Source organism: Eriocheir sinensis, chromosome 44 (genome assembly GCF_024679095.1).
Source record: "Eriocheir sinensis breed Jianghai 21 chromosome 44, ASM2467909v1, whole genome shotgun sequence".
Classification (NCBI taxonomy): domain Eukaryota; kingdom Metazoa; phylum Arthropoda; class Malacostraca; order Decapoda; family Varunidae; genus Eriocheir; species Eriocheir sinensis.
In genome coordinates this window covers 6,657,992-6,669,123 of record NC_066552.1, presented here as the reverse complement: position 1 = coordinate 6,669,123, position 11,132 = coordinate 6,657,992, and the positions used below count along the sequence as shown (strand labels likewise).

At 45.0% G+C, this 11,132-nt stretch overlaps 1 protein-coding gene across 2 annotated transcripts in view; it reads left to right on the top strand.

Annotated features, from left to right (window-relative positions):
- Positions 1-10,693, top strand: part of LOC126980367 (zwittermicin A synthase ZmaJ-like) — a 30,838-nt gene extending 20,145 nt beyond the window's left edge. For both annotated transcript variants that reach the window (XM_050830214.1, XM_050830213.1), the window contains exons 6-20: positions 61-156; positions 472-614; positions 735-810; positions 1,238-1,349; positions 1,915-2,082; positions 2,452-2,648; positions 3,218-3,316; positions 3,891-3,978; positions 4,292-4,513; positions 5,001-5,193; positions 5,619-5,738; positions 7,329-7,472; positions 7,845-7,935; positions 8,052-8,135; positions 9,143-10,693. In XM_050830214.1, the coding sequence (XP_050686171.1) occupies positions 61-156; positions 472-614; positions 735-810; positions 1,238-1,349; positions 1,915-2,082; positions 2,452-2,648; positions 3,218-3,316; positions 3,891-3,978; positions 4,292-4,513; positions 5,001-5,193; positions 5,619-5,738; positions 7,329-7,472; positions 7,845-7,935; positions 8,052-8,135; positions 9,143-9,280 (1,971 nt within the window). In that variant the 3' untranslated portion in view covers positions 9,281-10,693. The remainder of the gene's footprint in view (positions 1-60; positions 157-471; positions 615-734; positions 811-1,237; positions 1,350-1,914; positions 2,083-2,451; positions 2,649-3,217; positions 3,317-3,890; positions 3,979-4,291; positions 4,514-5,000; positions 5,194-5,618; positions 5,739-7,328; positions 7,473-7,844; positions 7,936-8,051; positions 8,136-9,142) is intronic.
- Positions 10,694-11,132: the final 439 nt, after the last annotated feature.

The following is an 11,132-nucleotide window of genomic DNA, read 5'->3' as shown; positions in this document are numbered from 1 at the left end:
TGGAGAAAAGTAAAAGCTATCTTTAAGGTGTTCTGGCGCTTAATAAGTATCGTCCCTCAGGTGTGCTGCTTCAAGACGGCGCTCACGTTTGTCGACTCACTTAGCGAGATCTTCGGTCCATTGCTCACCGGTCACAGCCTGGTGGTGGTGCCGAAGGTGAGGGAAAGCTGGTGGTGGTGGTGGTAGGAGGAGTGGAAATAGTCGTAATCGTGGTCGTGGTAGTAACAGTGGTAGTAGTAGTATCAACATAGTGGTGAAATACAATGTTTCCAATAATGAATATGAAGTGTATCCTCTCACGTAGCTAAAGAAAAGCAATAAGCCAATATATGTCTAAATATCTACCAATCTATTCCATCAGTCAGTCAGTCAGTCAGTCACAGTCAATCAATCAATCAGTCAGTCAGTCAATCAGTCAATCTATCTCTATCTATCTATTTATCTATCTATCTCTCTGCCTCGCCCCCTCAGGCTATGATTCAGGCGGTGGACGACCTGGTCACGGTGCTGGACGAGGCCAAAGTGGGCCGCCTCGTCCTCGTGCCAAGCCTCCTGCGCTCCATCCTCCTCCACTGCTCCTCCTCCCCCACCGCCCCCAAGCTCAAGACCCTCAGGTAAGGAACGCAGTAACTAGTTCAGGACCCATATTCTCAGGTGTTTTCCTTTTCTACATACTGTCGCTATTGCTGTTTGCCATCCTGTTTGCAATCTTGTATTTGTTATTTTGTGTGCAGGCTGTGGGTGTGCTCCGGTGAAGTGCTTCCCGCCGATATGCTTCACGCTTTCTTCAAAACCTTTACTAACGGCCAGGTGAGAACAGGTCCTCCTCCTCCTCCTCCTCATTATCATCATCATCATCATCATCATCGTCGTCATCACCATCAACAAAATTTACACTAGCAATATCAACAGTACTATCAACGACAATGGACACGATAACGTCGAAATAAACTCTTTGTGACTCTTCTATCTCTCTAATTCTGCCGTAATGTGGCTCCCCGCTCTATCTTTTTATTTTTCGACATTTTTATGCTAACGGATTTACTGAACTTGCTAGTCCTCCCTCCATTTTTTTTTTTTTCAATATGCCATTTCGAACACTTCATATTTCTTTTCGCACGTTAAAATTCTAAACTCGAACATGAAAATCATTCACACACACACACACACACACACACACACACACACACACACATACTAATCACCGAGGTTTGTGCAAAACTCTAAATTTTTTCAGACCATCTGCAACTTTTACGGATCAACGGAGGTCATGGGCGACGTGACCTACTTACAGTTTCATGACCCTCGCGAGGCCACCGCCAGACTGGTCAAGAACAAGGTGCCAATTGGTAAGGATGGATGAATGGATGGATGGACGGATGGATGGATTTTTTTTACAGCAAAGGAGGCAGCTCAAAGGTAAAAAACAAAACAAAACAGCAACAAAGTCCTCTAGACGCTGCTCCAACAAAAGAAAAAAAGAACAAGAGGTCAGAGGAGAGGTCAATTTCGGGTGGAGAAGTGTCTTGATTGATGGAATGATGAATAGGTCAAAGTAGGTGGATGGAAAGAGGGACGAAGGGAAAAAGTGTTGATTAGTATTAAGTGATTTTGAAGCAATTGAGAAAGGCGTGAGAAGTAAAAATTAGGAAAAGTCGGAGGAGGACAAAGAGAAAAATGTTGGCTAGTAAGTGATTATGAAGGAATTAGGAAGGAGTGGGAAGTAAAAATAAGAAAAAGTAGGAAAGGGACGAAGAGATAAGTGTTGTTTATTAGTGACTTTGAAGGAACTGGGGAACGGGTGAGAAGTAAAAATAAGGATAAATAGGAAGTATAGGACCATGCAAAATTGGGGGAGGGGTTAATCTATCACCCATGCCGCTTTCTCCTTGCTTAACACCGTCCACCCCGCAGGTTCTCCCATCGACAACTGTAGGATTTATCTGCTCGGGGCTGACGGGCAGGTGGTGAAGGAGGGCAGGAAAGGGGAGGTGTGCGCCGCCGGCCTCAACATCGCTAGTGGCTACGTAGGCGGGGCTCAGTCGGACAAGTTCATCCCTAACAAACACGACAATGACCCAGGTAAGTGTCCATTTTTTTAACAGCATCTTGTAAATTCATATAAGGTCAAACTTGTTATTGTCTTCACCGTTGTGGTAGGAAGTTATACGTTGATGGGTAGTAGAGTCCCGTGGTGAAATATTGTTCGCAGTTTGCAGAGTGGCTTACTGCCCACAACTAGCTGAATAGTCAACTGTTTTCCTCTCTAAGACGCCGAGGTTATTATTATTTTATCAGACTGGAGTACACTTGTTTCCATATACCTCATACAGACGATGATGAACATACACCACCAAAAAGCACAATTCAACAGAAGAAAGACGACCATTATATTCCAGTCATCCTTCCACTGAGTCCCTTCCTGTCTCTCCCTCTGTCACCTTCTATCAGAGTACAACGTTCTCTACCGCACGGGGGACTTCGGGAGGGTGGTTGACGGGGCCCTGGTTTTCGAGGGACGCGCCGACACCCAGATCAAAGTAAGAGGTCACCGCGTAGATCTGATCGAGGTTGATATGGCGGTCAAGAAGGTCAAAGGCGTGGACAAGGTCACCATAATCTGCTACAGCCCCGGCGAGATCAACCAGGTGAGGAAAACGTGTAGGTGGTTGTGAGGAGTGATTTCAGAGAGAAAGGAAAAGAAAAACAAAGGAAGGAAGGAAGCTGAGAGACGAGGAAGGAAAGAGGGCAGCAGAGAAAGAGAAAATTATACTGTCATGCTATCATACTATGCCTTTCATTTAATCTCTTGAATCAGGGTGCTCTCGAAAAATTAAGCCGTAAAGAAAATCTAGGTAAAATGTCACTAAATCATGGATCACTAGGAATAAGTTGAATGAGCGTCACCTGTTTCGCAACGATTGTTTAACAGATTCGGAGGAGTAAAAATACAATTACTTCAAGTCCAAAAGTGTGTCACCCAGACGCACCCAAGACAGAATTACGGAGTGTATTCTGCAGCTTTACCGAGACTGTCAAATTTCAAGCTCACGCGAAGTCTGCCTCATCGTCAAAAAGATCTAGTAGTAGTTGTAGTAGAAGTAACATAAGCAATGAAAATAGCAGCGTAAGCAAAATCAGTTATAAGAGAAACAGGAGAATCATTAGTATCTTCCTGTTCCTCCTCCTCCTCCTCCTCCTCCTCCTCCTTCTCCAGGTCCTCCTTGCCTTCTACACGAGTGACGAGAGCGACCTACAACCGGAAGACCTGAAGGACCAGCTAGAAACTCTCCTGCAGCCCTACATGGTGCCGCAGGTGAGAGGACGACCCGCATGGCCCACCTTGATTAGCGGTGATGGCGTCAGGGTGGAGGAAGGTAGTAGTAGTAGTGGTGGTGGTGGTGGTAGTAGAATCAGTAGCAGCAGCAGCAGTAGTAGTAGTAGTAGTAGTAATAGTAAGGATATGAATTAACTACCCACAAACGTTCCACATTCAAATTATCATATCAATTGAAGCTACTAATATTATTTCTAAGGATGTTGTTACTACCATTGTTGCTAATCATGTTACTGCCATGTTAAAAATAAGCAAACTAGTAGAAGTCCTTGTCGTCGTCATCGTAGTAGTAGTAGTAGTAGTAGTAGTAGTAGTATAGTAGTAGTAGTAGTGATAGTGGTGATGGTGGTGGTGGTGATGGTGGTGGTGGTAATGATGGTAGTGGTTAGTAGTAGTAGTAGTAGTAGTAGTAGTAGTAGTAGTAGTAGTAGTAGTAGTAGTAGTAATGGTGGTAATGGTAGTAGTGGTGTGGTAATAAAGATGGTAGTGGTAGTAATGGTAGTAGAAGTAGTGGTAGTAGTGACTTTTGTGATTACCTGTGTGTGTTGGACAGGTGCTCCGCCTCCAAGACTTTCCGCTGCTGGTGAACGGTAAGGTGGACCGCCAGGAGCTGCTCAGGGTGTACGAACGACAGGCTGAAGGTGAGTCACTGGGAGGAGGAGGAGGAGGAGGAGGAGGAAGAAAAGAGAAGTACATTAGCTAAAAATCAACTCATAGATCTCTTACTTGTAATTTTACCTGAATCATGACAAGGTAAAAAAAAATTGCATATCTACACCTGCACCAAACCGACCCTCATATCCTCCACTGAAGCACTCCACTAAAGCATCCAAACACCCATTCCTTTGACCTTTTCCACCTCCAGCTACCTCCCGTCGCCTAACCCAACACGCCACACATATCCTTAACCTAACAATCGTCTCTCATTCACTCACTCACCTCTAACCCCTTCAGGAGACGCCGAAGACATCCAGATCGACTTGGCGGGCGTGCAGGCGGGGTCACAGGAGGAGGAGGCCGCCCGCACACTCCTGCTGACGGTGGGGCGCGTGCTGGGTCCTGCCGTATCCAAGGGGACGAGTCTGTCTCTCGATACCAACTTCTTCAATATCGGCGGCAACTCCCTCAACTCCGTCTCGACTATCATGGCTCTCAAGGACCAGGGATACGTCGTTGGTGAGTGGCTGGGGAGGGTAACGAGGGAGGGTGTGTTAGCGTGGAGATCATGTGGGAGGGAAGGGTTTGGGCAGGAAAGGTTGTGAAGAAAAAGTTTGAGACAATTAAGTGCGGTGAGGGGAAAGACTATGAACAGCTGTTGATCAATTGGTAAGCAAGGCATGAATGAAATCTCAGTTATAAGTGATAAGAAGGATATGTTCAAATTATGAGTAAGAAGAAAAGATAGCAAAGTAAATGAAAAAAATCATATACATATATGAATAAACAAATGAATAAATAAATAATACATATAAACATTATTGACAAGCTTGATATATTGGAGAGGTGAGCAAGTTAAAGAAAAAATATCAAACCTAAAATCAGTTGAACATAGTTAAAACTAGTTTTATTTATGTGCCCGTATCTCGTTTCTAACCTTACTAACTACTCTTCTGTTGCCATATAAGTAATAACAATAAATATCCATCCCCTCCCCCCTTTGCAGGTATTGGCGAGTTCATGAGGGCAACTTCACTAGGGGAGGTGCTGGCCAGTATGAGAAAGGTGGCGGACGATGAAGGGGACGAGGAGGAGACGGAAGTGGAGGAAAGTGGAGCGCCCGTGTGCAGTAAGGGGACGAAGCTAGACCAATACACGGTGACGAGGCTCGCTACTCACCACAAGGACCAGGTCTTCGAGTGAGTAGCTGGTTACTAGTGCTTTCAATTATTTTTATACTTTATGGATGCGTAGGGAAGTAGGAGAGGAAAGGAGGAATGTGTAATGGGGAAAATGATCGCACACATTGCAACGAATCTCTTACTATTATCGTGGGGCATACTCACCCTTGCCAAAATAATGAAATATAAATCAACTTTGCATCTCATCCCTGCCTCCCCCTTGTATCCACCCTGACCACCTGTCTTTCCGTATTTTTTTTTATTTGTATGTGTATATATCTTTCCATTTCATCTATTTGTATGTATGTCACCCCTTTATTTATTTTCGATTTCCATTTGTGTATGTCTAACTCTGTGTCTATATTTCACACACACACACACACACACACACACACACACACACACACACACACACACACACACACACACACACACACACACAGCCTGATCGCGAACAGCTTCTCGAAGAAGGGTGACCTGGAAGTGTATCTTGGCTGCGAGCCTTGGGAGTACAAAGTGCTACTGGAATCCGGCTGGACGAGGCTGGTGGAGGACGAGCTGAGGTGAGAGGAAGGGAAGGAGCGTGGCAGGAGCGGGTGGAAGGGAAGAAAAGAAGTAGAGACGAGGAGGGAATGAGAGCAGCAGAGAGAGGAGGAAGGGAAGGAAGGAAGGAAGCAGGGAGACGAGGGAATGAAAGCAGCAGAGAGAAGGAAGAGAATGGAGGAAGCAGGGAGACGAGGAGGGAATGAAAGCAGCAGAGAGAAGGAAGAGAATGGAGGAAGCAGGGAGACGAGGAGGGAAGGAGGGCAGCAAAAAGAGAGAGGAGGAAGGAAAGTAAGACAGACATAGAAGCTGTAAGGCAAGTACTACTATCAGGGAAGAGGAGTGAATTCAATAAGGCAAAGAAGCCGCAGAAAGGGAAACAGACCTACGGAAGCAGTGAGAGAGAGAGAGAGAGAGAGAGAGAGAGAGAGAGAGAGAGAGATATTTACATAGATTTACATAGAAAATCAGACCACACAGACCCCATGGTCCAGACTAGGTGGTCTGTCCTTAAACCTAAGTGATTTTACATTAATCAGAAGGCTCCTAAACGTTGCATTTCTACTCTAGTTGATATTAAGTTGAAGGAAGTGACGGTCGAGCTTATTTTTGAAGGAGTCAATCGTGTTACACTGGACCACTGATGGTGGAAGCTTATTCCATTCTCGCACTACAACGTTGGTGAAGAAAAATTTGTTGCAGTCTGAATTTACTAGTCTACATCTGAGTTTTACGCCATTGTTCCTCGTGCGCAAAGTGTCATCGATCATAAACAATGTTGATCTGTCTACATTCGTGAAACCATTAAGTATTTTAAAACATTCGATCAGTTTTCCTCGGAGGCGACGTTTCTCAATAGAGAACATGTTAAGGGTAGAAAGCCTTTCTTCGTAGGATTTGTTGAGCAAGGAAGGGATCATTTTCGTTGCCCGACGCTGAACACCTTCTAATTTAGCAATATCCTTTGCATGGTGGGGAGACCAAAACTGTACCGCATATTCCAAGTGGGGTCTGACTAAACTATTGTAGAGCGTGAGTATTACATCTTTATTCTTGAATAAAAAGTTTCTTTTAATGAAGCCCAACATTCTGTTCGCTTTATTTGCTGCATCGATGCATTGCTGTGAGAATTTGAGGTTTGACGCGATTTTGATCCCCAAGTCCTTGACGCATTGAACGCTTTTGAGTTTAACGCTGTGCATTTCGTAATCGAACTTCTTATTCCTCGTTCCAACTTGAAGGACCTGGCACTTGTTTACGTTAAAGGGCATTTCCCATCCATCCGACCAAGCTGAAATTTTGTGCAAATCCTCTTGGAGGCTTTGCCTGTCTTCGTCAGTGAGAACCGAGTTACCAATCTTATTATATTTTTTCTTCTTCCGTTTCTTCTTTTTCTGTTTCGTCTTCACCCTCTCTCTCCTTTTTCTTCGTCCTCTTCACCCTCTTTCTCCTTCTTCTTCTTCTCCTCATTCTACTTCTCTTTCTTTGTCTTGTTCACCATCTTTCTTCGTCTTATTCTTCTCCTTATTCTTCTTCACCCGCCTTCTCCTTCTCCTTCTCTTTCTTCGTCCTCTTCACCCTCCTCCTCCTTGTCCTCTAACCCCTTGCAGCTACGTGGTGACGCGAGCAGACAAGCCGGAGGTGGTGGTGGGCTGTTCCCTCAACTTCGATGTGTGGAAGGAGCCAGAGCTTGAGGCGTCCCCGAAGCTCAACATCGTGCTGGAGTTCCTCGAGGAGATGGAGCGCCCTTGCAGGTGAGAGAGAGAGAGAGAGAGAGAGAGAGAGAGAGAGAGAGAGAGAGAGAGAGAGAGAGAGAGAGAGAGAGAGACTATCCATGAACTATATCAAAGTAAACGTTCATCAATAATTTTCAAGCCTAGTATCAAATTTCCCGATTAATTTTGCTTTTTTATATGAATACTAGGCGGATTGGTGCGTGCAAATTGGTGATCATATCCAGTAATAACGATCTAACCTGGATGGGAAAGGCAGATTAAGTAAGTGGTTCCAAGGAGTAACAATTGTGTATCGTTAATATTATCGTTCTTACAAGAGGTCGCGTTCCAGTAATTTCGCTTTCCCGTTTTTCTTTAGCAGTTGCCTTTCACTTCTTTCCGTCTTTGCAGGGAGAAGCTACCCAAAGGACCTGTGTTGCATAACTTCATGGAGGGCACCTTGATCAACACCGGACCAGCGGAAAACGTGGAACTGATGGAGGTAGGAGAGAGAGAGAGAGAGAGAGAGAGAGAGAGAGAGAGAGAGAGAGAGAGAGAGAGAGTGTGTTTGTGTGTGTGTGTAAAGTCCCTTCACACCCTTCCTATCTCCTTACACAGTTTATGGAACGGGAGAACATACGGATGGCGAAAAGCTTAGGGTTCGAGGCGGTCTTCACAACCAACACATCTCCTCTCACTCAGGTAAATCAAGCAACACAAATCCTTATTCTTAATTAAACGTATCGAGCTAAGTGATACGATTATTTCCCAGGGTCATAGAGTAGATTAACCGAGTTTTCATATAGGTGCTTTTTCCCCCATTCATGGTGCAGAGGTCGTGTAAAACTATCATGAGCATCACAAAATAATTCATGACAATCTCAGCAACTTCGACGAGAGGCTTTTCAAACAGGTGAGCTGAGGTGCCGATAGGCTTAAAAATACGGACTACAGGCACTTGACCAACAATCAGAAATAACAAATAAAGTGATCTCAAACTCACCAAACCTAAGGCCATCCATTTAGGTAAACATAACCTAATCAAACATAACCTTGTTTAAATCCAAACCTCACTTAACCAAACTCATCACGTCTCACTCTGTCCTAACCTAAGCAGAATTTAGTCTAACCTAGCCTAACCTTACCTAACCTAACTTAAACCAAACCTCACTTAATCAAACTCATCATGTCTCGCTCTGTCCTAACCTGAGCAGAATTTAGCCTGACCTAGCCTAACCTTACCTAACCTAACCTAAACCAAACCTCACTTAACCAAACTCATCACGTCTCACTGTCCTAACCTGAGCAGAATTTAGCCAAACCTAGCCTAACCTTACCTAACCCAAACCTCACTTAATTAACCAAACCCATCACATCTCACTCTGCCCACACCTAACAAATTTACCTAGTAGAGCAAGGCATAACCAACCCTGACCAGCTGTAACCAAACCATACAAAACTAACCTAACTAAACCAATTTCATCACATCCTAATGCCATAACCTAACCTATGTTTACCCAAAACAAACCTAGCAGAGCAGAGCATGTCCAACCCTAGACAGCTATAACCAAACCATACAAAACTAACCTAACCAAACCCATCGCATCTCACTCTGCCCAAACCTGACCTGAATTTAGCCTAACCAAACCTAGCAGAGCATTAACAACCCTACTAACTACGACCTAATCTAGACTCCCATCCCTCAACAGCAAATGTGTGATGACGTGCTCTCGTTCACCGTCCTCCACAACCAGCAGGTCAACAAGTACGTGGCCCCGGACGGTACAAAACCCTTCGCTGCCGCCAGTGACTCCCAATACGCCATTACCATCGTCAAGCTTCTGTGACCGAGAGGTTAAAAAAGAAAGGAATAGTGGACAGGTGGAGCTAGGACATGCGCAAACAGATAGGTAAAGGGAAAGTACATCAACAGGAAGACAGACAGGTGGGGGAAGTGGTAATGGAAGAAAATTAGTCAGCAAAGGAGAGCAGACATGCAAGCATCTGTGGGTAGATTAAAGGGTTTGGAGGTCGTTATGGGGGTAGTGGTAGCAATGGTGTGTGTGTGTGTTCGAGGAATTTTTTTAGAAGGATTTACCCCCTAAAAAGGGGGAACGGGCCTTTGTCTATGCGACGGCCCGTCGCAGGGGGGAACCCGCCGCTGGCGTGCGGCGGGTGTAGGGAAGCCTCCGCCGCCGCCACAGCCACGGGCAAAGAGGCCAAGGGTAAAAGCCGGCGAGCAGTGACGGAGGCACGGGCTCTCTGGGCAGGCGCCCAGCAGACACCCGTAGCGGTACTCGTGCGAGCAGCCGACTGGTCGACTTGACCACGGAGGGGTGGCCATAAGCGAGGATGACCCCACGGGTCCACCTCGCCTCCGTAGAAGGGCCACCCGGCTGCTCGCCCGAGGAGTGCTGGCGTTCCACTGTTCGAGGAATAATTACAATCCTACTGAGAAAGACGAGAGCAATAAGACATATACGTGCCTTTCATACTCTAGCCTACTTGTATTATTTTTTTCAAGGAGCCGTTGACGATATAACCATGAAGGATGAGCCAAAAAAGAGACACAGTTTCGTGATCGATAGTACGTATTTGTTAAGAATTAGTAGAGATGTTACTTGTTGGTTATAGTAATGCTGCTATAGTCTATCGATTTTAACTTCGATGCCCTTGGGCGCTCCTCAGCAGGGATTCCCAACGGGACCGCGCTGGTGCCACATCACTCCATTACTCTCCTCAGAGGGGGTCTCTCTCTCTCATTCTCTCTTGCATGGCTGTGCGGCCTGGCGCCTGTTGCCAAGGTCCGTCTGCCAGCAACGTCGCATGAGCCACGTGCCAAGTGATATGGAAGGTTTACTGAGTCGTTGTTTTTCCTTCTAATCCCAAGCCATGCATAACACCATGCAGTCGTAATATATATATATATATATATATATATATATATATATATATATATATATATATATATATATATATATATTCATATCATAAATAGATAACGTACAGACTATCACTGAGACAGATCACCATGCGCTGGTTATCGCTAGATCTGTAAATAATGGGGGTTTCCCCGGGCCAAGCCTCAGGGCTCAAGTTAGAGTCGATGGACTATAAGGAGAAAGGAATCCCGTTATTTTTTTAAAGTTATAACATGAGCCAACATATTCCACTTGACTCAAGAGTGGGTAGTTACAACAATGCGCACATTACGCAATATGACAATAAATATATATAATTTGAATAAAACATAGCATGAATTGGAAGACTTATTTTCCTTAAAATATATTACGATTTCAACATTCAGTAGGTGCTAGCTAATGTCTTCTACATGATCGCCGGGACCAGTGAATAGTCATTTATATACAAATCACGGATGAGCAGATAACAGCAGAATAACATCCGGCGTATTATACAAACACAGCATATTGATGATAGGGGAGGCAAGCCTTGCCACCACAGCACCGTCTATATCAAGGATGAGAGGTCTATATGGTGTTGCCAGTCAGGGGGGGAGGGAGAAGCACCCCCCCTCCCCCCGCAGGTAAAAGCCTATTAGTCCGGGAGGTTTAAATGTTATTATGCACATATGTGACAACAGAAGAGTCGCAAATTAAGTAGGACACGAGATATCGGCGCGTTAAGACGAAACCAATCTTACCCAGGAAATATCGTAAACAAAACTGCCACAACCTCGGT